This window comes from Periophthalmus magnuspinnatus, chromosome 19 (assembly GCF_009829125.3).
Source record: "Periophthalmus magnuspinnatus isolate fPerMag1 chromosome 19, fPerMag1.2.pri, whole genome shotgun sequence".
Taxonomy (NCBI): Eukaryota; Metazoa; Chordata; class Actinopteri; order Gobiiformes; family Gobiidae; genus Periophthalmus; species Periophthalmus magnuspinnatus.
In genome coordinates this window covers 23016-49885 of record NC_047144.1, presented here as the reverse complement: position 1 = coordinate 49885, position 26870 = coordinate 23016, and the positions used below count along the sequence as shown (strand labels likewise).

The 26870-nt window shown below is 42.8% G+C and overlaps 2 protein-coding genes across 2 annotated transcripts; both read left to right on the top strand.

The window, feature by feature from the left end:
- The first annotated feature begins 2323 nt into the window (after positions 1 to 2323).
- Positions 2324 to 16530, top strand: ppa1a (inorganic pyrophosphatase 1a). Its single transcript, XM_033985112.2, has 11 exons — positions 2324 to 2448; positions 3432 to 3496; positions 4380 to 4433; positions 5439 to 5558; positions 6109 to 6195; positions 9866 to 9992; positions 11624 to 11751; positions 13422 to 13507; positions 15860 to 15929; positions 16315 to 16354; positions 16434 to 16530. Exons 1-11 carry the CDS (start codon positions 2388 to 2390, stop codon positions 16460 to 16462), a joined length of 867 nt encoding a protein of 288 aa, XP_033841003.1. The 5' UTR covers positions 2324 to 2387; the 3' UTR covers positions 16463 to 16530.
- A 1757-nt stretch (positions 16531 to 18287) lies between these two features.
- On the top strand, positions 18288 to 26524 carry LOC117387725 (peptidyl-prolyl cis-trans isomerase A-like). The gene is made up of 6 exons (XM_033985268.2): positions 18288 to 18544; positions 19292 to 19322; positions 20018 to 20106; positions 20849 to 20945; positions 24350 to 24425; positions 25435 to 26524. Exons 1-6 carry the CDS (start codon positions 18392 to 18394, stop codon positions 25568 to 25570), a joined length of 582 nt encoding a protein of 193 aa, XP_033841159.1. The 5' UTR covers positions 18288 to 18391; the 3' UTR covers positions 25571 to 26524.
- Positions 26525 to 26870: the final 346 nt, after the last annotated feature.

Here is a 26870-nt window from a genome sequence, read left to right as displayed (position 1 = left end):
TTTCTTTGTCATTTGTGCATTTGTAACTTTGCATTAGTTGAATTTAATTATTTTCATACTTTTATATATATTCCAGATTGATCCCTGTATTTTTATAGTTTTTGTCGCCCTCCAAATGAGATCGTCCAATGAGATCTGTTTATTTCAGTGACACGTGTGAAACGTAGGAGCTCATTGGTCAGCTCTGATTTCCAGATAAAATCACATTCCTCTCTTCAGATTAACAGAGTTTAGGCTTCGCTCCCTGTTTTTCTGGCTCCTGTGATATTTTTGTTCCTTTATTTATTCCGATACGGACAGACTGTGTCTCTGATTGGCTAATCCAGCTGTCAATCACCCCAATTTGAGATTCACATCTTCATAAAGTTTTGAAGTGTGCGTTCTGCGTCCCAGGTGAGCGTGTGTTGTGTGTCCCAGGTGAGTGTGTGTTGTGTGTCCCAGGTGAGTGTGTGTTGTGCGTCCCAGGTGAGCGTGTGTTGTGCGTCCCAGGTGAGCGTCGTGTTTCTCAAACTGGTACGTGACCTCCTGGTGGTTTGAAAGTTCCTCTAAGTTTTAATATTTGCTTCATTTATAGAAAAAGGAAAGTACTTTTTGGGTCGTTTAGAAACTGCAGCAGTGACGTCCGCCATTTTACATCTTAGACCCGGTGTAGGCCTGCTGTAGTTCTGTTTTAACCCTGTTGTAGGCCTGCTGTAGTTCTGTTTTAACCCTGTTGTAGGCCTGCTGTAGTTCTGTTTTAACCCTGTTGTAGGCCTGCTGTAGTTCTGTTTTAACCCTGTTGTAGGCCTGCTGTAGTTCTGTTTTAACCCTGTTGTAGGCCTGCTGTAGTTCTGTTTTAACCCTGTTGTAGGCCTGCTGTTTAGACCCAGTGTATTCTTCTGTTTCTTCTTCTGTTTCTTTTTCTTTTTCTTCTTCTGTTTCTTTTTCTGTTTTTTCTTCTGTTTCTTCTTCTTGTTTCTTCTGTTTTTTCTTCTTCTGTTTCTTCTTCTGTTTCTTCTTCGTGTGTTTCTTGCTTTAACTCTTGTGTTTAACGTGTGTTTTGAGGTTGTTTTAATCTGTTTCCGTGGAGATCCTGTTGAGTAAGAGCAGATGAAGCTGACGACTTAAACCTGTTACAGCAGAGGATTAGGGAGCGTGTCAGATGCCCTGCCGTCCTGTCTCCCTGTGTGTCAGATGCCCTGCCGTCCTGTCTCCCTGTATGTCAGATGCCCTCCCGTCCTGTCTCCCTGTGTGTCAGATGCCCTGCCGTCCTGTCTCCCTGTGTGTCAGATGCCCTTCCGTCCTGTCTCCCTGTGTGTCAGATGCCCTCCCGTCCTGTCTCCCTGTGTGTCAGATGCCCTCCCATTCTGTCTCCCTGTCGTGTTGTCGTGAGCCTGGAGTAGGACACATGTCTCCAGTAGGACACATGTCTCCAGTAGGACACATGTCTCCTGTGGAGGTGGTTGTTCGGTCGTTGAAACTTGTCACTGATTAAAACTGATCTGTGACCTTTGACCTGAGCCGTATAAACCTGCATCATGATAACACCATAACTTAATGAGAGAGTGCAGATAGTGGAGGAATAACAGCTTCAATGTCCAAATGTGACGTCATTATGGACGTAATATAGACATAAATATAGACAAGTTCATTATAGATAAACATATTATATATAAATATATATATATATTTATGTATAAATATATATATATATATATATATATATATATATATATATATATATATATATATATATATATATATATATATATATATATATAATAAGTTAATTTTTAGAAGCTGCTTAAAAAAGTCAATTATTTTAAGACATCTTTGGTTTTTCAGTAAAGTAAATAAATGACCTAAAAATAGAAGTGTGCGCGTGTGTTTGTCTGTCTGTGTGTGTCTGTGTGTGGGGGTGTGTGTGTCTGTGTGTGTGTGTGTCTGTGTGTGGGGGGGTGTGTGTGTCTGTGTGGGGGTGTGTGTGTCTGTGTGTGTGTGGGTGTGTGGGGGTGTGTGGGTGTGTGTATATAGTACACATGTCCACTCCACTCGTGCGTGTGTGTGTGTCTGTGTGTGTAGGGGTGTGTGTGTGTGTGTGTGTGTGTGTATAGTACGCACGTCCACTCCACTCGTGCGTGTGTGTGTGTCTCTGTGCGTCTGTGTGTCTGTGTGTGTGGGTGTGTGTAGGGGTGTGTGTGTGTGTGTGTATAGTACGCACGTCCACTCCACTCGTGCGTGTGTGTGTGTCTCTGTGCGTCTGTGTCTCTGTGTGTGTGGGTGTGTGTGTGTGTGTATATATAGTACGCACTCGTGTGGATGAGGGACTTACCTCGGACTCTGATCCAGATTTAAACCAGGACTCAGTCAGATCTCTGAACTCCAGGACTCAGGACTGAAGACTCCAGATGGCGTTCAGCGTGGAGGAGCGAGGACGACCCTACACCACCGACTACCAAGTCTACTTCAGTAAGAAAGACACAAACTTTGTACTGAACATTAAAGGTGCACTGTCACATGTCTCCATGGAGATACTGTTGTTTACGTTACACGAGTATCTGTCTCCATGGAGATAATGCAGATGAGCAGGTGATTTATTTTGTTTTGTTAATAATAACACCTCAGATTGAGTTAATAAAATATAAAGCAGGTGACAGACCATCTGACCCAAAAGTTACATAGTGCAGCTTTAACACAATCGTTTATGAATTAACTCTAAAAGAGAGGAGTAGTTAGAGCATTAGCAGAGATGACAGAAGTACTCAGTTTTGTTAAGTAAAAGTACAGATACCGGAGCAAAAAAAAAAAAAAAACTCAAGTAAAAGAAGTGCAAGAAAAATCTACTTGATGTAAAAGTATTAAAGTACCCATTTAAAAATGTCCTTAAAGAGTAAAAGTATTTGTTTCATATTTTCAGATCTAATAAATCTTCAAATGTGGTGATTTTGATAAAGATTTGAGCTGAATTTTGTTCAACAGAAACAATTTAATCAGTCGTTTTTTGGTTTGTTTGTTGTTTTTTTTCAGTTTTTCTTTGTATATTTTTGTTTTGTTCAAATTCTGAACGTGTAAAAAAAACAAAAAACAAAACTCAGCCTTTTCAGCAGGTTTCACACAATCAAAATTTTATTTTTCAGTCCAGTTAAAAAATGTAGTGAAGTAGAAAGTACAGATACTGCTCTCACATGTACTCAAGTAAAAGTAAAAAGTACACACTGTAAAAACTAAAGTACAAATAGGTAAAAATTCTACTTACGTCAAGAACTTTACTACTTTTACTTTGTCATGTTCCACCACTGAGCACTGGCAGGAGAATTTTAGACATTTTTCCATATCACCATTTTGGATAAATCCTAAGATGTAATTCTCATACAGCCTATAAAGCCTCATTGCTTCCTTTATTTTCCACAGGGCCGTTACTACAACATATTTTTTGATTATTGTGTTTGCAGAAAATGCAGAGGGGAAGTACATCTCTCCATTCCACGACATCCCGATGTACGCAGATGAGGCTCAGGTAAGAGTCATTATGATTAATCATTAGTATGAGTAAGTGCATGAGTATGTGTCAGAGTCCTCACATTACACGAGTATGTGTGCTCAGAGTCCTCACATTACACGAGTATGTGTCCTCAGAGTCCTCACATTACACGAGTATGTGTCCTCAGAGTCCTCACATTACACGAGTATGTGTGCTCAGAGTCCTCACATTACACGAGTATGTGTCCTCACATTACACGAGTATGTGTGCTCAGAGTCCTCACATTACACGAGTATGTGTGCTCAGAGTCCTCACATTACACGAGTATGTGTCCTCACATTACACGAGTATGTGTGCTCAGAGTCCTCACATTACACGAGTATGTGTGCTCAGAGTCCTCACATTACACGAGTATGTGTGCTCAGAGTCCTCACATTACACGAGTATGTGTGCTCAGAGTCCTCACATTACACGAGTATGTGTGCTCAGAGTCCTCACATTACACGAGTATGTGTCCTCAGAGTCCTCATATTACACGAGTATGTGTGCTCAGAGTCCTCATATTACACGAGTATGTGTGCTCAGAGTCCTCACATTACACGAGTATGTGTGCTCAGAGTCCTCACATTACACGAGTATGTGTCCTCACATTACACGAGTATGTGTGCTCAGAGTCCTCACATTACACGAGTATGTGTGCTCAGAGTCCTCACATTACACGAGTATGTGTGCTCAGAGTCCTCACTGTACACGAGTATGTGAACTCTGTGAACTCTCAGGTGAAGATGAGATAAATCCTATGGACCAATAAAACAATAAATAAAATCATAAATAAATAAAATCATAAATAAATAAAATCATAAATAAATAAAATCATAATTGTGCCAGAACTCGTCACTGAAACACGATCTGTTCACAGAATGTTTTTCATGCTGTTATTGAGGTTCCACGATGGACAAATGCAAAGATGGAGGTAAGAACCTTTTTCTTTATCAATTAAAATACAAAGTAAAGATTTACTAGAAGTAGCAGTAACAGTAGTAGTTGCAGCAGCAGTAGTAGTACCAGTAGTAGTACCAGTAGTAGTGGCACTAAACTGGTTCAAGTCCTATCTAGAAAACAGGAAGTACTTTGTTGAAATTGGAAAATGTGTCTCAGATAAAGTGTCCCTGACCTGTGGGGTGCCCCATGGGTCAATCCTGGGACCCCTGTTGTTCAGTCTCTACATGCCGCAGTTAGGACAGTTAATACACAACAATAATGTGTCCTACAATTCTAGAGGTAATAATGGACTCAGACTTGAACTTTAACAGCCACATCAAATCAATTACATCTGCAGCTTTTTACATCTAAAAACATTGCAAAGGTAAACTGTCAAAACCAGACTCAGAGACTTTTCCTGCATTTGTGTCCAGTAGATTAGACGACTGTAACGTCCTGATCACTGGACTCTCCAAACGAGCCACAGAACAGAACATCCAGAACATCCAGAACACTGCTGCTCGGGTCAGGTCTAGAACCAGGAAGTACTTCACACATGTGTCCTGTGCTCAGGTCTAGAACCAGGAAGTACTTCACACATGTGTCCTGTACTCAGGTCTAGAACCAGGAAGTACTTCACACATGTGTCCTGTGGCTCAGGTCTAGAATCAGGACTAAACCTGTTAAATCATCGTTTCAGTTTTGTTCAGTTTAAGCCTGGAACATTCTTCCTGAAGATGTGAGACAGACCTCGACTTTGACAATGTTTAAATCCAGGCTCAAAACAGTTCTGTTTATCTGCTGTGACTGAAAAGTAGTAGTAGTAGTAGTCGTAGTAGTAGTAGTAGTAGTAGTCATAGTAGTAGTAGTAGCAGTAGCAGTAGCAGTAGCAGTAGCAGTAGTAGCAGCAGTAGTAGCAGACTCTGTAAGAACGTTTTATCTGACACAAAGATCTTTTAAAAATTTGATTTGATGAGTTTTGATTTTGTGTTTCCAGATCGCGACCAAAGAGCGTCTGAACCCTGTGAAGCAGGACACGAAGAACGCTAACCTCCGATACGTGGCCAACGTTTTCCCACATAAAGGATACATCTGGAACTACGGCGCTATCCCACAGGTACAGCACACACGGGTATCATCAGGGAACGGACACACACGGGTATCATCAGGAGACGGGGACACACACGGGTATCATCAGGAGACGAACACACACATCGGTATCATCAGGAGATGGGGACACACACACGGGTATCAGGAGAGGGACACACACATGGGTATCATCAGGGGAGGGACACACACACACGGGTATCAGGAGAGGGACACACACACACGGGTATCATCAGGAGAGGGGCACACACACACGGGTATCATCAGGGGACAGAAACACAAACAGGTATCATCAGGGAACAGACACACACACACATGTATCATCAGAGGACGGACAAGCACATGGGTATTATCAGGTACAGTACTCTTACTCGAGTAAAAGTTGTGTTCCTCTTCTCTCTGAGTGAGTCTAAAGTGATTTGATCTGGAATTTCCAACTTTTCCAACTACTTTTGTGAACAAGTCCCTTATTCCCTTGAGTGAAGCTGGTTATAAAGTACAAGGACAGGCATAACTGGGACAGTAAAGCGTCAATATGGAATATTTTCCCCTTTTTTCAGACCTGGGAGGATCCAAACCACAAAGATGAAGCCACTGGGTTCACTGGAGACAACGACCCCATCGACATCTGTGACATCGGAGAAAAGGTTCAAACACCAGAAATTACACCCCAGATTTAATCAGAAAGCTGATACTTTGCATGTCATCAACATACCATGTGGGTGTGACGCCAACTGTAGGCACTGCTCTGTCTGAAACTGTGTTACTCAAATTAGACTTTAATCTGAGCTTTGTTTTAACACAGTCTGACCTTAAAGAACTGACTTATCTGAAGTATAACACGTGATTTGTGCTGTTAAACAAGTCCCGCTCAAATAACTTTACAACCACAAGCTAGCATTAGCATTAGCATTAGCATTAGCCAACAGTTTTTTAATTAGTCACATTTACCTTTTTGTTGACCATTAATGCTCGGATTGATCATAAGCTCCTGAAAATGTACTCTTTAAATCACTTTGGTGTTTTTTCTTGCATTTTCAGATGATCTTTTTTGGACAGTCTTTGCTAATGTGTAATGTGTCTCCATGGTAACTACTCTACATTCCGCCACAGACAAACATGCAGAACCCCCCAGCCTGACGTCATTGCAAAGTATCAAAAAAAAAACCCATGAAGACTGAATGTACTACTCAACACAATATTGTTTGGTCATTTTGATCTCCACCTGTAGCTGTTTGCACAAGTCCAGACACAAACGGTCTGTTCAAACTCTAAGACCACCTAAACATTTGGAGAAAAAAAACAAAATCCCCCTGACAGTATAGATATTTATTTATTTATTTGATTTGACAATGAACAGACATGATATAACATGAATGTAAACACACCAGATTAAAGCCAAAGGATCATTTCATCCATTAGGGTCTCACCTGGATGAGTAACTAAATGCTCTGACCCAGGCCTGACCTTATGACCTTGTGTTGTGTGTAGGTGTGACCTTCATGACCTCGTGTTGTGTGCAGGTGTGACCTTCATGACCTTGTGTCGTGAGCAGGTGTGACCTTCATGACCTCGTGTCGTGAGCGGGTGTGACCTTCATGACCTCGTGTCGTGAGCGGGTGTGACCTTCATGACCTCGTGTCGTGAGCGGGTGTGACCTTCATGACCTCGTGTCGTGTGCAGGTGTGACCTTCATGACCTCGTGTTGTGAGCAGGTGTGACCTTCATGACCTCGTGTTGTGAGCAGGTGTGACCTTCATGACCTCGTGTTGTGAGCAGGTGTGACCTTCATGACCTCGTGTTGTGAGCGGGTGTGACCTTCATGACCTCGTGTTGTGTGCAGGTGTGACCTTCATGACCTCGTGTTGTGAATTCAATTAAATTCAATTCATTTTATTTTTGTAACGCCCAAAATCACAACAACAGTTGTTTTGAAGGGCGTTCATGTTTTTGTTGAGGGGGGAAACCAGAGTACCCTAACCCTAACCCACTGTACTTTTGGACACTCTAGGAACCACTAATAGTCCTGCATTCTGAGAGCGGAGTGCTCTGTTTGGCTGGTACGGGACAATAGCATCTTGCAGATAGGATGGGGCCAAACCGTTTAGGGCTTTGTATGTCAGGAGGACGACTTTGAATTTGATTCTAAGCTCGACAGGAAGCCAGTGCAGATATTTTAGTACAGGACTGATGTGGTCTCTTCTTTTAGTTCCTGTTAGGACTCTGGCCGCTGCATTTTGGACCAACTGGAGGCTCCTTATAGTACTTTATAGTACTTTATAGTACTTTATAGTACTTTATAGTACTTTATAGTACTTTATAGTACTTTTGGGGCAGGCGGCGAGCAGGGAATTACAGTAATCAAGTCTGGAAGTAACAAATGCATGGATGAGTTTTTCAGCATCGTTTTTAGGTAAAATATTTCTAATTTTAGTTATATTTCGCAGGTGAAAGTATGCGGTTTTACAAGCTAGGCTTATATGGGCTGTGAATGAGAGATTTTGATCAAATAGGACTCCAAGATTTTTTACAGTAGGGCTAGAAGCTAAACTCACATTGTCGAGTGAGATTATCTGGTCTGACAGAGAATCTCTTTGACCTTTGAGACCAATGACAATGACCTCTGTTTTTTCAGGATTTAAGAGCAGGTAATTCAAGGTCATCCAGGTTTTGATGTCCTTCACACAGGCACTGAGTTTATCTATTTGATCAGTCTGATTTGGTTTCATTGATAAGTACAGCTGAGTGTCATCAGCATAGCAGTGAAAATTAATGCCATGTTTTCTGATAATGTTCCCCAATGGCAACATATACAGAGTAAATAGGATTGGACCAAGCACAGATCCTTGTGGAACACCACAGGCTACTTTAGAACAGGGAGAGGTGCTCTGGTTTATACTAGCAAACTGGTACCTATCTGATAGATAGGATTTAAACCATTTGAGGGCGGTCCCTCTGATTCCAATGTCACATTCTAACCTCTGCAGTAGAATGTTGTGATCAATGGTGTCAAACGCTGCACTGAGGTCCAGTAGGACCAGGACTGAAGCCAGCCCGTTATCAGCAGCTAGTAGTAAATCATTTGTTACTTTAAGCAGTGCAGTCTCTGTGCTGTGGTGAGCTCTGAATCCAGATTGAAATTTTTCAAATATATTATTGTCCTGCAGGTGGCGGCAGAGCTGTTTCACCACCACTCGTTCTAGAATTTTTGAGAGGAAGGGAAGATTAGAGATAGGTCTATAGTTGACTAGTTCATCAGGATTTAGGTTAGGTTTTTTCAAAAGGGGTTTAATCACAGCATACTTAAAGGACTGAGGAACGTAGCCATTTTCTAACAACATATTTATTATGTTATGGATGGAATCTATTATTAGGGGGAGGGCTTCTTTGAGGAGTCTGATTGGAATAGGGTCGAGCAAACAGGCTGATGGTTTGGACGACATGATGACTGAGGTAATCTCTACCTCATCAACAGGAGTAAATTTATCTAATATTATTAGAGGATCCATGTGGGATATTGGTATTACAGACTGGATTTGCTCAGAGCTGATTTTTGGAGTAGCTTTGTTGATTTTGTCTCTAATGGTTGTAATTTTGTAATCGAAGAAGTGAAGAAAGTCATCACAACTAATGTTGGAGGGGATAAGAGACTCATTAGCAGTGTGGGAGTTTGTCAGCCTGGCTACAGTGCTGAACAAAAATCTGGGGTTATTTTTGTTTACTTCTATTAGATTTGAATAGTATCTAGTTCGGGCTTTCCGCAGAGCGGCCTTATAAGTGAGCAGGCAGAGCTTCCATGCCTTCAGAGACTGCTCAGAGCGCGAGCGGCGCCAAAGCTTCTCTGTGCGTCTTACATGTTGTTTGAGTGTCCTGAGCTGTAACGTGTACCATGGAGCCGGAGGTCTTGGTTTAATGCTTTTCTGTTTTAGCGGAGCTACAACATCGAGAGCAGATTTTAAGATGAGCAATGTTCTGTCAACCCTCATGTTCTGAGCAGGTGTGACCTTCATGACCTCGTGTTGTGAGCAGGTTTGACCTTCATGACCTTGTGTTGTGAGCAGGTGTGACCTTCATGACCTCGTGTTGTGTGCAGGTGTGACCTTCATGACCTCGTGTTGTGTGCAGGTCTGACCTTCATGACCTCGTGTTGTGTGCAGGTGTGACCTTCATGACCTCGTGTTGTGTGCAGGTGTGACCTTCATGACCTTGTGTTGTGAGCAGGTGTGACCTTCATGACCTCGTGTTGTGTGCAGGTGTGACCTTCATGACCTTGTGTTGTGAGCAGGTGTGACCTTCATGACCTCGTGTTGTGTGCAGGTGTGCTCCAGAGGTCAGGTGATCCGGGTCAAGGTTCTGGGGACTCTGGCTCTCGTCGATGAAGGAGAAATGGACTGGAAGGTCATCGTGATCAACACTGAAGACCCCCAGGCCCACGAGTTCAACGGTGAGACACACAGAAGACAGAGCGAACCTTCTGCAAGACTTTTTACATGTTCGCTCTGTGTGTATGTGGAGTTTGCGTGTTCTCTCTGTGTCCGGGTGGAGTTTGCGTGTTCTCTCTGTGTCTGTGTGGAGTTTGCGTGTTCTCTCTGTGTCTGTGTGGAGTTTGCGTGTTCTCTCTGTGTCTGTTTGGAGTTTGCGTGTTCTCTCTATGTTTCACTGTGGAGTTTGCGTGTTCTCTCTGTGTCTGTGTGGAGTTTGCGTGTTCTCTCTGTGTCTGTGCGGAGTTTGCGTGTTCTCTCTGTGTCTGTGCGGAGTTTGCGTGTTCTCTCTGTGTCTGTTTGGAGTTTGCGTGTTCTCTCTGTGTCTATGTGGAGTTTGCGTGTTCTCTCTGTGTCTGTGCGGAGTTTGCGTGTTCTCTCTGTGTCTGTGTGGAGTTTGCGTGTTCTCTCTGTGTCTGTGTGTTGTGTGTTCTCTCTGTGTCTGTGTGGAGTTTGCGTGTTCTCTCTGTGTCTGTTTGGAGTTTGCGTGTTCTCCCTGTGTCTATGTGGAGTTTGCGTGTTCTCTCTGTGTCTGTGTGGAGTTTGCGTGTTCTCTCTGTGTCTGTGTGGAGTTTGCGTGTTCTCTCTGTGTCTGTGTGGAGTTTGCGTGTTCTCTCTGTGTCTGTGCGGAGTTTGCGTGTTCTCTCTGTGTCTGTTTGGAGTTTGCGTGTTCTCTCTGTGTCTATGTGGAGTTTGCGTGTTCTCTCTGTGTCTGTGCGGAGTTTGCGTGTTCTCTCTGTGTCTGTGCGGAGTTTGCGTGTTCTCTCTGTGTCTGTGTGGTGTGTGTTCTCTCTGTGTCTGTGTGGAGTTTGCGTGTTTTCTCTGTGTCTATGTGGAGTTTGCGTGTTCTCTCTGTGTCTGTGTGGAGTTTGCGTGTTCTCTCTGTGTCTGTGTGGAGTTTGTAGAGCTGAGGTTGTCTTGACCAAGACCAGCTCAAGATAAACATGAACTGTATCTGAACAACAACTTCTTCTGAAAAGTATGAAAAGTATGAAAAGTATGCTATATAATTTCTATATCATTTAAAGCAATGCTACTACTACTACTGCTACTACTGCTACCTCCACTCCTCCTCACTTCCTTCACTCCTCCTCCTTCTCCTCCTCGTCCACCACCACCACTCCTCCTCCTCCTTCACTCCTCCTCGTCCTCTTCCTCCTCATCCTCCTCCTCCTCACTTCCTTCACTCCTCCTTCCTCCTCCTCCTCTTCCTTCACTCCTCCTCATCCTCCTCCTCCTCCTTCCTTCACTACTTCTTCACTCCACCTTCCTCCTCCTCCTCTTCACTTCCTTAACTTCCTTCACGTCTCCTTCACTCCCCCTCCTCCTCCTCTTCACTTCCTTCACTTCCTTCACGTCTCCTTCACTCCCCCTCCTCCTCCTCTTCACTTCCTTCACGTCTCCTTCACTCCACCTCCTCCTCCTCTTCACTTCCTTCACTCCTCCTTCACTCCACCTCCTCCTCCTCCTCACTTCCTTCACGTCTCCTTCACTCCCCCTCCTCCTCCTCTTCACTTCTCCTTCACTCCACCTCCTCCTCACTTCCTTCACTCCTCCTTCACTCCTCCTTCCTCCTCATGTTCTGGTGTTGTAGATATCGAGGACGTGCGGCGGTTGAAGCCTGGATACTTGGAGGCCACACGTGATTGGTTCAAACGATACAAAGTTCCAGATGGAAAACCAGAAAATGAGTTTGCTTTTAATGGAGAGTTCCAGAACAGGGTAATGTACAAGTGAACACGTGAACACATGTACACGTGAACACATGTACACGTGAACACATGAACACATGTACACGTGAACACATGACATGTGAACACGTGTACACATGTACACGTGAACACATGTACACGTGAACAAGTGAACACGTGTACACGTGAACACATGAACACGTGTACACGTGAACACATGAACACGTGTACACGTGAACACATGTACACATTTACACGTGAACACGTGCACACATGTACACGTGAACACATGTACACATTTACACGTGAACACATGTACACGTGAACACGTGAACACATGTACACATTTACACGTGAACACATGTACACGTGAACACATGAACACATGTACACGTGAACACATGACATGTGAACACGTGTACACATGTACACGTGAACACATGTACACATTTACACGTGAACACATGTACACGTGAACACATGAACACATGTACACATTTACACATTTACACATTTACACGTGAACACGTGAACACATTTACACATGTACACACAAACAATAATGGTTTAGTCCCAGTTTAGACCTGGTTTAGACCTGGTTTAGACCTGGTTTAGACCTGGTTTAGTCCTGGTTTAGTCCTGGTTTAGACCTGGTTTAGACCTGGTTTAGACCTGGTTTAGACCTGGTTTAGTCCTGGTTTAGTCCTGGTTTAGTCCTGGTTTAGACCTGGTTTAGACCTGGTTTAGTCCTGGTTTAGACCTGGTTTAGACCTGGTTTAGTCCTGGTTTAGTCCTGGTTTAGTCCTGGTTTAGTCCTGGTTTAGACTTGGTTTAAACCTGGTTTAGTCCTGGTTTAGTCCTGGTTTAGACCTGGTTTAGTCCTGGTTTAGTCCTGGTTTAGTCCTGGTTTAGACCTGGTTTAGACTTGGTTTAGTCCTGGTTTAGTCCTGGTTTAGACCTGGTTTAGACTTGGTTTAGTCCTGGTTTAGACCTGGTTTAGACCTGGTTTAGACTTGGTTTAGTCCGGGTTTAGTCCTGGTTTAGACCTGGTTTAGACTTGGTTTAGTCCTGGTTTAGTCCTGGTTTATACCTGGTTTAGACTTGGTTTAGACCTGGTTTAGACTTGGTTTAGTCCTGGTTTAGTCCTGGTTTAGACCTGGTTTAGACTTGGTTTAGTCCTGGTTTAGTCCTGGTTTAGTCCTGGTTTAGACCTGGTTTAGCCCTGGTTTAGACCTGGTTTAGTCCTGGTTTATTCCTGGTTTAGTCCTGGTTTAGCCCTGGTTTAGACCTGGTTTAGTCCTGGTTTAGTCCTGGTTTAGTCCTGGTTTAGACCTGGTTTAGACCTGGTTTAGTCCTGGTTTAGACCTGGTTTATACGTGGTTTAGTCCTGGTTTAGTCCTGGTTTAGTCCTGGTTTAGCCCTGGTTTAGACCTGGTTTAGTCCTGGTTTAGTCCTGGTTTAGTCCTGGTTTAGTCCTGGTTTAGACTTGGTTTAGACCTGGTTTAGTCCTGGTTTAGTCCTGGTTTAGCCCTGGTTTAGACCTGGTTTAGACCTGGTTTAGTCCTGGTTTAGACCTGGTTTAGACCTGGTTTAGTCCTGGTTTAGACCTGGTTTAGACCTGGTTTAGTCCTGGTTTAGACCTGGTTTAGTCCCAGTTTACTCTGAGGTTAACCCTAATGTTTGTAATTGTGTTTTTTTCAGGACTTTGCCATTAAAACTGTGAGAAACACTCATTCTTTATGGAGAGCCCTGATCACAAAACAGTCCGACGGCGGAGACTTGAACTGGTGACAAGTTTATTCTGGACAAACTAAACATGAAATAAAACACAAATAAAATAAAAACAGAACTAAACCAGTTTTATTGTAATGAGCAAATCAACAGGCCAAGAAAGACTCAAGACTTTTCATCAAAATATTCAACATGTAAATCCTAAAAGAGTGTTAAAGCTGCACTATGTAACTTTTCAAGGGTCCACCACCTGCTAATCTCCATAGGAATGTTTTTGCTTTGCCTTCAAAATTCCACAATATGGCATTAATTGCATAGCAGTTGGTGCCAGATCTGTGGATTTGCAAGCCTGCTCAAAACAGAACATATGTTTGGAGCTATGAAAGTCGTGTAATGAAATAAATGTGAGTATATTCTCATACTGTAGGACATTCTAGGCCACTCAACAGCATCTCCATGACGACAAGCAGGTGAAAAGTTACATGATGCACCTTTAAGTCAAACATAAATGCTCCAAGGAAAAAATCTCAGAGAAATGTCCACTCTTGTATATTGGAAGCAAAAAACTAAGTTTAAATCTGTCACTGGACAAATCGTTTTAGAGTGAAGACGTTTGGCTGCTCGTGTTTTCGGTTCTGGTCAGATTACTGCTGGACACTGCCTTATACACTGCCTGGAAAAAAAAAAGTTGCCACCTGGATTTATCTAAGCAAATAGGTCCAAGCCTGTAGGTACGAGTCAGGTCTAGGTTCAGTCTGTGCTCAAAGAATGATGTCAGCTGACACCTGAATATACTGAATGACCAAGTTATTCCATCTGTGGATTTTTGGGCATATTCCAAGACGACGATGCCCAGGATTCATGGGGCTCAGACTGTGACAGAGTGGATCAGGAGCAGAGACGTCATTTTCACACATGTCCACCACAGAGTCCAGACCTTAACCCCAGTGAGAATCTTTGTGCTGGAGAAGCTTTGAGCAGCGTCAGACTCGACCATCATCAATGAAACAGGAGAAACATTAATGCAACAACTGGATGGAAATAAATCTGTGACACTGAAGAAGCGAAATCGAAACAATGACACAGAGAAAGTGACGTAATCAAAGATAAAGGAACAACCAAATATTAGAGCGTGACCTTTTTTTTGGTGGAGACAGTGTCTGTCTGAAGGGAGGGGCTAACTACACTGAAAATGTTATTTTCTCCAGTTTCATCTGAAACTACCCTATTTACCCTTTAACGACCCTGTTATTGTTCTCTTTGTTTTGGGTCTGAAAGGTTTCATGCAGGATGTACCAACACTGTTGAGAGAGCAGCTCAGGACCACATTCTGCTGTACATCTCCATCTCAAAGACACTGACCACCTCCTTTGAAGAGAGTGAGGGTCAGATCTGAGCCAGAAAAAAAGAAATGGTTTGAGAGAAGAGTTAAAGAAGATGTTTTTGTTAGGAAAGAGTATCCTTCCTTAAACAGAAATGGAGCCTGAGATATTATCTATCCCCCATCTATAACCCCATCCTCAGAACCAAACAAAGAGAACAATAGCAGGGTCGTTAAGGCTGAATAGGGCAGTTTCAGTTGAAACTGGAGACAATAGATGTTTACAGTGTCAGTGTAGTTAGCTCCTCCCTTCAGACAGATATAAAGCAGTGTCCAGCAGCATCTGACCAGAACTGAAGAAGCGGCTTTGATGAGCAGCGAAACGTCTTCACTCAACGATTCACTTCATTACAACGATTTGTCCAGTGACAGATTTAAACTTTGTCTTTTGCTGTGGATCAGAACTGGACGACTGAGGGACACAGACACAGACTCTTGTTTATTAAAGCTCCATATTCCTCTGTTCTCTGATCTGTTCTAATGTCGTTTCCTCGTCACAAACAGACCTGGAGTTGTGTTTTGTTTCATTCTCACATGATTAACACACAAACCTGCAGATTTAGGCTGAGTTCTCTCAAACTGAAAACACTCTGTTCCACCTTGTGATGTCATCAAGTGGTGATACAGGAAATGCTCCACTGTGTTTTTAAACTCCACACACCTTCACTAGACCCATTTGGATCATTTCAGTCCTGGAATTATCAATTTCTATTGAACTAAAGGTAAAAGAAACTGTTAATGTGAAAACTACCACTTGATGACATCACAAGGTGGAACAGAGCATTTTGAGGTTTGTAGATGTTACAGAATAATAATAAAGTGTGACTCAAACATGTGAATGAAACAAAACACAACCCCAGGTCTGTTTTTGAGGAGGACACATTAGAACATGGAGTAAAGCTGCAGGAGTCAGTTTTGTGTGATATTGGACCTTTAACTTAACGTTGTTCTCGATGTTGGATCATTGTTACGATAAAATCTGATTTCACTTTACCGCCTTAACAGCTCATTCGTGTTTTCTCTCCAGCATCAACACAACTGTCACAGACAGTCCTTTCCGCATCTCGGCCGCAGAAGCAGACGCCATCGTCAAATCGGTGAGTTCATTTTATTGTTTAAAGGTACACTATGGAACTTTTCTGAGTGTCCGCCACCTCCTCATCTCAGTTGTGGTTTGATTGCTTTGGCTGGAATGTTCAACAGTCTGGCATTCAATTCAATTTCAAAAATACCTTAAAAAAATGCATTAGTACTTTGAGCAGAGTCGCCTTTCCACCGATCTCACTTGTTAACTGTAACTAATCTCGTCTCTGCTCGTGTCCATGGAGATAGATGTGTCCATGTCAACATGTGGAACATTTCAGGCAAAATGCTAAAATGTTTATGGAGACAAGGGCACTCCACTAGAAAAGTTACACAGTGCACCTTTAAATCCCCAGTCCATAGAACCGTCCCTTTAAATCCTGGTCTTTCCTGTTTCAGGCCAGTCCTCTGGGACCTGCAGAACCCGTCCCCAGTTCAGGTATAACATTTGACACTGCAGAAAATGACATTTGTTTATTATGTTAAATGTATAACTCAAAGTCGTTTATATTTTCCAGTTGACAAATGGTTCTTCTACGAAAAATAAGGCGATGTGGAGCTGGAACTTTTGCCTTGTATTTACTCCAAAAACCTGAATCTATAAAAACACTGTGACACACCTATAGGCTTAAAAATGAATAAACAATATGAAAGACGTGTTTATGTCTGTAATGTGTTTATGTCCGTGATGGTCTGTACAGAGTTTATGTTGAGTCAGAGAGGACTCCAGCAACAGCAAAGATACTGTAGAACCCTCAAGCTCCCAGGCCTCTGACAGAGGACCCGAGCGTGGAAAAAGGACTATATGTATAAAAAAAAATCTTCTCCTCACCCTCCGTGGGTGGTCTCTCATCCCCTCTCTTTTCCACGCTCAGGACCTTTACCAGAGAACCGAGAGCTTGAGGGTTCTACAGTGTCTTTGTTGTTCCTGCACTTTTCTGGACTGAGATGTCTGATGTTTTTCCTGGGATCTGCTGTAGCCTCCTCCAGTTTGGGGGTCAATGCCTCGAGTGTCTGATGACCATGGGCACCACTGATGCCTTCACCTTCCAGGCCTTCTCCAGCTCTTCTCTGAGCCCCTGTATTTCTCTAGTTTCTCATGTTCCTTTTTCCTGATGTTCCCATCACTTGGTACTGCAATGTCCACCACAACGGCTTTGCTCTGTTGTTTATCCACCATCACAATGTCCGGTTGGTTCGCCATCACCATTCTGTCAGTCTGTATCTGGAAGTCCCACAGGATCTTGGCTCGATCATTCTCCACGACCTTTGGAGATGTTTCCCACCTTGATCTTGGGGCTTCCAGTCCGTAATCTGCACAGATGTTTCCCTGCAGCATCTTACACCCTGCAGTTATGTGCTGGATTGTCTCAGGGGCCTCTTTGCACAGCCTACACCTTGGGTCTTGTCTGGTGTGGTAGATCTGGGCTTCTATTGCTCTGGTGCTCAAGGCCTGCTCCTGTCTCCTGTGCAGGAAGGATGAGCCTCTGTGCTGTTCTTCAGACCAGCTCTCTCAAGCCATTGGTAAGATTTCTTGATATCGGCCACTTCAGTTATGTTCCGGTGGTACATCCCGTGCAGGAGCTTGTCCTTCCATGATGGTTCCTCCATTAGTCACCTCCTCTACACACACACACACACACACACACATATATATATATATATATATATATATATATATATATATATATATATATATATATATATATATATATATATATATACACGTATATATATATATATATATATATATATATATATATATACATATGTATATATATATATATATATATATGTATATATATATATGTATATATATATACACGTTAGGTGGCTTCTACTGGCTAAATACCATATTCATTGTTGTAAATGAATCTTTCCCCCCTGCTTTCAACATTTTATGAATGAAAACTATTTTACTCCTCCTTGAAATTGCTTGAATCTGTCCGTGCCAAGAAAATGTTGTATTCGTTGTCTCAGGTCTTTTTGTTTTAATTGTTTTTTGTTCCAGGTATGGTGTGCTCCCTTTTTGTGCCTTACAGAAGCTGTTTCCCATGTTTGATTGTATTGTTTTGTAATAAGAACCATTAATTTAAAAAATACAAAAATAAATCAAAAATAAAAACTGAATGAATGAATAAATAAATAAATAAATAAATAGAGTGAACCATAACAGAGGAAGTAGTTTCACGACCTTAAACTACGATTAAACTAAACATTTACAATATTGTTACAGATGAAAAATTATCACCGTCAAGGGCTTATAAATGATTAGTAAATAAAGGAAAATTAAAAGTGAAATGCGCAAAAAACAAAACAAAAAAACAAACAAAACAAACAAAAAAACTTTCTTACACTTCCGGTCCTCTTCTGCTGCACTTCCGCTTACACTTCCGGTCCTCCTCTGCTGCAGCGTGACTTTGCTGCACTTTGACCTCGCTCCGGTCGCTTTTCTGAGCCTTTTGAAACTGTGAAAATGCTGCTGATGTCGAATCGGACTAAACTGTGCTCCGTGCTGTTCACCGCGGCGCGTCTTTACAGCACCGGCCCCGCTGCGGCCAACAACAACCCCGTGGTTTATTTTGACATCTCCGCCGACAACGAGCCGCTGGGACGGGTCACCTTTGAGGTAACCCCGGTGTACGAGCGGGGAACTGGGTTATATTATACATAAATATTATACTACATACTCTGGAGCTGGGTTATATTATAGATAAATATTATACTACATACTCTGGAGCTGGGTTATATTATACATAAATATTATACTACATACTCTGGAGCTGGGTTATATTATACATAAATATTATACTACATACTCTGGAGCTGGGTTATATTATACATAAATATTATACTACATACTCTGGAGCTGGGTTATATTATACATAAATATTATACTACATACTCTGGAGCTGGGTTATATTATACATAAATATTATACTACATACTCTGGAGCTGGGTTATATTATACATAAATATTATACTACATACTCTGGAGCTGGGTTATATTATACATAAATATTATACTACATACTCTGGAGCTGGGTTATATTATACATAAATATTATACTACATACCGGGGAGTGTGGGTCTAGATTTTTTTGTGTTATTAAAATATAGATATAGCTAATTTAGATAATGTCCCACTTTTTTCATTTATGCCACGTGAATTTTAAAAAGTCCCAAGTCCCAAGTTTGTTACTATATTTCCCATTATTCGTTTTTTTTAAAAAAAAGTTGTTTTTTTTATTTTTACGTGGTCACATGGCACAAAACCTCATTTGATAAAAAGTTTGACTTGAGTTGTCCTTGTTATGGAGGACATTTTGTTCTGTTTTAAAATGGCAGGTGCTAAACTTTTCTTCTATTTTTGCAGCTAAATGCAGAAGTTGTTCCCAAAACTGCAGGTAAGACATGTCCAAACTTGATTTACAATTGTACTAAAAATACTTAAGTACAGATGGGACACACACACACACACACACCCCCACACACCCCTACACACCCCCACACACACCCCTACACACACTCACACACACACATATGGGTGTGGTTCATATTCACTTTGTACAGGTCGTGGTTTAATAATTGCTGTGATAATGTAGTTCTGTTTTTTAAATTTATTTATTAAAGATGATGAACACAAACTAGGAGCCGAAAGCCTTTTTTTTACTGAACCGTATTAAGTTTATTTGAAATACATCAAACTGAAAGTGCCCTGTATCGAGACGCATATCGTGGCCTGTGTATCGTGGCCCGTGTATCGTGGCCCGTGTATCGTGGCCCGTGTATCGTGGCCCGTGTATCGTGGCCCGTGTATCGTGGCCCGTGTATCGTGGCCCGTGTATCGTGGCCCGTGTATCGTGGCCCGTGTATCGTGGCCCGTGTATGGGGGCCCGTGTATGGGGGCCCGTGTATGGGGGCCCGTGTATGGGGGCCCGTGTATGGGGGCCCGTGTATGGGGACCCGTGTATGGGGACCCGTGTATGGGGACCCGTGTATCGGGGCCTTTATCGCATCGGCAGCTTCTTAATGATCCTCCGTCCTAATGGAGTTTAGCGTTGTACTAACCCCAGACTAAACCTGTTTGTTTTTGTGTCAGAGAACTTCAGAGCCCTGTGCACTGGAGACCACGGCTTTGGATATAAAGGATCCATCTTTCACAGAGTCATCCCTCAGTTTATGTGTCAGGTATGAGCCTCATGTCCATATTATAATCTTTTATTCTTTCAAACTGTCACTTTTGGTGTTCCCTGTGTGATATCTTATGTTCACATCATATCGTACAGGCCTGTGTGTGTGTGTATATCGTACATTGTACAGGCCTGTGTGTGTGTGTATATCGTACAGGCCTGTGTGTGTGTGTATATCGTACAGGCCTGTGTGTGTGTGTATATCGTACATTGTACAGGCCTGTGTGTGTGTGTATATCGTACAGGCCTGTGTGTGTGTATATCGTACAGGCCTGTGTGTGTGTGTATATCGTACATTGTACAGGCCTGTGTGTGTGTGTATATCGTACAGGCCTGTGTGTGTGTGTATATCGTACAGGCCTGTGTGTGTGTGTATATCGTACAGGCCTGTGTGTGTGTGTATATCGTACATTGTACAGGCCTGTGTGTGCGTGTGTATATCGTACAGGCCTGTGTGTGCGTGTGTATATCGTACAGGCTTATGTGTGTGTGTATATCGTTCGTTGCACAGGTCTGTGTGTGTGTGTGCGCCTAAAAATGGTTTGACTTGTCTTAACCCCAACCCGTGCACTCAGGAGAGAAGCAGTTAGCATCAAATTAAACTTGTTCAACTTAAATTTTGCACTGGACAAGTCTGGTAAATGGGTATGGACTTTCAAAAAGCATTTATGTGCCGTATGCTCTAATACTACAAACTACTATTGTAACTGTTAATGTGTTTTTGTCATTTTTATTTTCAGGGAGGAGATTTCACAAACCACAACGGAACTGGAGGGAAGTCAATTTACGGGTGGAAGTTTCCAGATGAGAACTTCAGACTGAAACACACTGGGCCAGGTGCGTTTTTATTCATCAAATAAGTGTATGTACATTTCTATGGCATATATGCAGTGGTTTTCAGACTGTGGTAGGTGACCTTGTTCTGGTGGTACACAGATTGCCCTTCAGTTATAGTTTGAAGTACTGTTATCAAAAGTATTGAACATTGGATAATAATCAATACTAAAACTAGTATCAAAGCAGAAATAGCTTTAGAATAATCTTGAGCTGTATCAGTAAAAGACCATATAGACAACTGAGGGATTACACAGATGTGTAATACACAGGCCACATTGTAATATAAGAGAAAGTATTACCATTTAATGTTCAAAATCCTATTCTGTCTAACCTACTGGAGACAAATGCATAGATAAGTTTCTCAAAGTCTGGTTGTGACAGTATACATTTGATTTTTGCAATGCTTTTTAGATAGTAAAAAGCTGCGCACTCCCTTTTCTGTGCTCTGAGTCATCGTTCCTCCATGGAACTTTCTGTTTATCTTTAAACATTTTAACCTTCATCAGGGCATATGACTAAGTAGAGTACGGAGGGAGTTTTAGCTCCTTTTTAAATAAAATATACTCAAATGATGAAAAAAACCCAAATGACAACCTGTGAGTAACTAACTTATCTCTAAAAATGCACACACACCTCCACCCTTTTTGTTTGATTGTGTTTCAGATTCAAATTCGAAGTTGGGTGGAGTTGATAGTCCCTGTTGTAGTCCCCGTGTAGTCCTGTTGTAGTCCCCGTGTAGTCCTGTCGTAGACCCCGTGTAGTCCTGTCGTAGACCCCGTGTAGTCCTGTCGTAGACCCCGTGTAGTCCTGTCGTAGACCCCGTGTAGTCCTGTCGTAGTCCCCGTGTAGTCCTGTCGTAGACCCCGTGTAGTCCTGTCGTAGACCCCGTGTAGTCCTGTCGTAGACTCTGTGTAGTCCTGTTGTAGACCCTGTGTAGTCCTGTTGTAGACTCTGTGTAGTCCTGTTGTAGACCCTGTGTAGTCCTGTTGTAGACTCTGTGTAGTCCTGTTGTAGACCCTGTTGTAGACCCTGTGTAGTCCTGTTGTAGACTCTGTGTAGTCCTGTTGTAGACCCTGTTGTAGACTCTGTGTAGTCCTGTTGTAGACCCTGTTGTAGACTCTGTGTAGTCCTGTTGTAGACTCTGTGTAGTCCTGTTGTAGACTCTGTGTAGTCCTGTTGTAGACCCTGTTGTAGACCCTGTGTAGTCCTGTTGTAGACTCTGTAGTCCTGTCGTAGACTCTGTGTAGTCCTGTCGTAGACCTTGTGTAGTCCTGTCGTAGACCTTGTGTAGTCCTGTCGTAGACCCTGTGTAGTCCTGTCGTAGTCCCTGTGTAGTCCTGTCGTAGTCCCTGTGTAGTCCTGTCGTAGACCCTGTGTAGTCCTGTCGTAGACCCTGTGTAGTCCTGTTGTAGACTCTGTAGTCCTGTTGTAGACCCTGTTGTAGACTCTGTGTAGTCCTGTTGTAGACCCTGTGTAGTCCTGTTGTAGACCCTGTGTAGTCCTGTTGTAGACCCTGTGTAGTCCTGTTGTAGACTCTGTGTAGTCCTGTTGTAGACTCTGTGTAGTCCTGTTGTAGACTCTGTGTAGTCCTGTTGTAGACTCTGTGTATTCCTGTTGTAGACCCCGTTGTAGACCCTGTTGTAGACCCTGTGTAGTCCTGTTGTAGACCCTGTGTAGTCCTGTTGTAGACTCTGTGTAGTCCTGTTGTAGTCCCTGTGTAGTCCTGTTGTAGACCCTGTGTAGTCCTGTTGTAGACCCTGTGTAGTCCTGTTGTAGTCCCTGTGTAGTCCTGTCGTAGACCCTGTGTAGTCCTGTCGTAGACCCTGTGTAGTCCTGTTGTAGACCCTGTGTAGTCCTGTTGTAGTCCCTGTGTAGTCCTGTTGTAGACCCTGTGTAGTCCTGTTGTAGTCCCTGTGTAGTCCTGTTGTAGACCCTGTGTAGTCCTGTTGTAGACCCTGTGTAGTCCTGTTGTAGACCCTGTTGTAGACCCTGTGTAGTCCTGTTGTAGTCCCTGTGTAGTCCTGTCGTAGACTCTGTGTAGTCCTGTTGTAGACCCTGTGTAGTCCTGTTGTAGTCCCTGTGTAGTCCTGTTGTAGACCCTGTGTAGTCCTGTCGTAGACCCTGTGTAGTCCTGTTGTAGACCCTGTGTAGTCCTGTTGTAGACTCTGTGTAGTCCTGTTGTAGACCCTGTGTAGTCCTGTTGTAGACCCTGTTGTAGACCCTGTGTAGTCCTGTTGTAGTCCCTGTGTAGTCCTGTCGTAGACTCTGTAGTCCTGTCGTAGACCCTGTGTAGTCCTGTCGTAGACCCTGTGTAGTCCTGTTGTAGTCCCTGTGTAGTCCTGTTGTAGACCCTGTGTAGTCCTGTTGTAGTCCCTGTGTAGTCCTGTTGTAGACCCTGTGTAGTCCTGTTGTAGACCCTGTGTAGTCCTGTTGTAGACCCTGTTGTAGACCCTGTGTAGTCCTGTTGTAGTCCCTGTGTAGTCCTGTTGTAGACCCTGTGTAGTCCTGTTGTAGACTCTGTGTAGTCCTGTCGTAGACCCTGTGTAGTCCTGTTGTAGACCCTGTGTAGTCCTGTTGTAGACTCTGTGTAGTCCTGTTGTAGACCCTGTGTAGTCCTGTTGTAGACTCTGTGTAGTCCTGTTGTAGACCCTGTGTAGTCCTGTTGTAGACCCTGTGTAGTCCTGTTGTAGACTCTGTGTAGTCCTGTTGTAGACCCTGTTGTAGACCCTGTGTAGTCCTGTTGTAGACCCTGTGTAGTCCTGTTGTAGACCCTGTGTAGTCCTGTTGTAGACCCTGTTGTAGACCCTGTGTAGTCCTGTTGTAGACCCTGTGTAGTCCTGTTGTAGACTCTGTGTAGTCCTGTTGTAGACCCTGTGTAGTCCTGTTGTAGACTCTGTGTAGTCCTGTTGTAGACTCTGTGTAGTCCTGTTGTAGACCCTGTTGTAGACTCTGTGTAGTCCTGTTGTAGACCCTGTTGTAGACTGTGTAGTCCTGTTGTAGACTCTGTGTAGTCCTGTTGTAGACTCTGTGTAGTCCTGTTGTAGACTCTGTGTAGTCCTGTTGTAGACTCTGTGTAGTCCTGTTGTAGACTGTGTAGTCCTGTCGTTGACCCTGTGTAGTCCTGTCGTTGACCCTGTGTAGTCCTGTCGTTGACTCTGTGTAGTCCTGTCGTAGACCCTGTGTAGTCCTGTCGTAGACCCTGTGTAGTCCTGTCGTAGACCCTGTGTAGTCCTGTCGTAGACCCTGTGTAGTCCTGTCGTAGACCCTGTGTAGTCCTGTCGTAGACCCTGTGTAGTCCTGTCGTAGACTCTGTGTAGTCCTGTCGTAGACTCTGTGTAGTCCTGTTGTAGACTCTGTGTAGTCCTGTTGTAGATGCTGTTGTAATTGTAATATTTGTTTTGAAGGGATTTTGTCGATGGCGAACGCAGGACCAAACACCAATGGGTCCCAGTTCTTCATCTGCACCAGTAAAACAGAATGGTGAGACGCACACACTTTTGAATCATAGTTTACAGAGCGTTTTCTTTACATGTTTAAAAGCTTTAAGTTTGAAGTTACCACAATATTAACTTAAATTATAACTTATGTTTACCTGAATGCATCAACCCCTTTAACACTGATTCTACCGTTGCAACTTTTTCAAAACACTTTTTTATTGAGGTAATGGCTTTTCGTAAGTGATATAATTAAAAATGTGTGGCGATTGAAAAGTCACTGCAGCTATTACTGTTACTATTACTGCAGCTACTACTGCAGTACTTATGCTAAAAATGCACTATTACTACTTATATTATGACCACAAAGACAAATGAAAACCTAATTATGTCCAAATATTGACTTTTTGCTGCCTTTAATTCACTTGGTTCTATCATTTAAACTTTGAACACATCTAGTTGAATTTCCCTGAAGCTAAAATACTTTGATAATTTGAGCATTTGGCGAAATATTTAATTAATTGTTAAATGATCCTGCAGAGTTTAGTTTTTAGAAATTGACATGTTCCTTATATCTCCAGACCCCTCCCCTCCTCCACCCTCGCTACCCCTTTACCCTTTAGCCCCCTCACTCTCTTATTTAGTCCTCCAACCCCCCCACTCCCCTTTAGTCCTCCAGAGCCTGCCCCTCCTCCCCCTTTAGTCCTCCAGACCTCCCCCCTCTCCCCTTTAGTCCTCCAGACCTCCCCCTCTCCCCTTTAGTCCTCCAGACCTCCCTCACTCTCCCCTTTAGTCCTCCAGACCTCCCTCACTCTCCCCTTTAGTCCTCCAGACCTCCCTCACTCTCCCCTTTAGTCCTCCAGACCTCCTTCTGTCTCCCCTTTAGTCCTCCAGACCTCCCCCCCTCTCCCCTTTAGTCCTCCAGACCTCCCCCTTCATTGCTCTGCTGTATTTGAGGGGTTATGTGGTTGTGGGCCGAGTTTGAATTTAGTCTCACTTAAGAGTTCAAACTTTTTTTTTTTATGCTGATGATAAACCTGATCTTCTCTGTCCAGGTTGGATGGCAGACATGTTGTTTTTGGCAGCGTGAAGGAGGGAATGGAGGTGGTGAAGAAAGTTGAATCCTACGGTTCTCGCTCTGGGAAGACGTCAAAACGAATCCAGATCACAGACTGCGGGGAGCTTAAGTGAAAGCTGCACCTGGTCTGTCGTCGTGGTTTCTAACCCTGTCACATTATTTGTCCTGTGGAACAAATATATTAAATTGTTTTGTTGATACTTTATAATAACTACACCTTTAAAAGCTTTTAAGGTAGACTCTGTAACTCTTCTGGTTTCTGAGAGCTACCACACCTCTGTCCCCTCGAAAATGTTATTGCTTAGCCTTGAATGTTCCACTGTAGGGCATTAAATCTGTTTTACATTTATTCATTTATTACAATTGTCACTATTGCTAAAAATAATTTTCCTTTCTTTGTCTCGTCAGATCTTGCCCCATCTCTGTGATTACGTTTGTGTTCATGCTTTATTAAGGCTAAGTAAGGTGTAGTTATTATAATTCATGTTTCCTTTGGGGTTATTCAATGTGAAATAAGATTCAGGTACAGAGTGAGACTTCACTGAACTAACAATAGACCATCATTATGGTCAGTTATTTGAATGGGATTTTACTGGAGTTTATTGTATGAAATAGTAGCAGAAAATGAGGTAATGTGAATGGAAAAGCAGACAGAAGTATTGAGGTAGTGATAGTGGGGCGCCCTATTTGAGAACCACAACATTTACCGGACAATGTTGGCTTAACGCTTGAATCGGTGCATCCCTAGTCCTGATGTAGACTTGGTTTGGTCCTTTTCAGATCATGGTTTCCTTTTGATCTAACTCCAATTTGGTCCTATTTTTACATTTACATTGTTATCTTTATTGCCTTAAAGCTCACTGACAGATATTTTTTACTTTCAGTTTCACTACTGGTACTACTTTCTGCTTCTCCAACCACTCTCCCATAGACGATACACTGGACTGTTATCATGTGACCTCATTGTAAATGTTTAAAGGCAGTTAACCACAACCCCCAAACTGAATGTGAACTTAAACAGAGATGGAACAAAAGGGCTTTGTGGATCAAATAAAGGTTTTCCATTAAAAATGACTTCACCATGATTCTTATTTGTAATGTATTTAATGTCTAATGTGCATTGTGTGTTAGTTTTGCAGTGGAGATGCTAAGACTTATCGGCAAGTTGCATGTTAATTTAGCAATGCTGTATGCCAGATGCCCTCCCCTCTTCAAATGGTTTGATTTAATACCAATCAATGTATTTTTGTAAAGCCCAAAATCACAACAGCAGTCGACTATTAGGGCTGAACTTGAGAATTAATTAAACAGAAAGTTAGAAAATCAATAATGAAAGAGAAACAGACAAGCAAAGCCCTAAGTGTCCTAGAGCGCCCCCCGTCCTTAGACCCTCCTTCCCAGCAAGGAAAAACT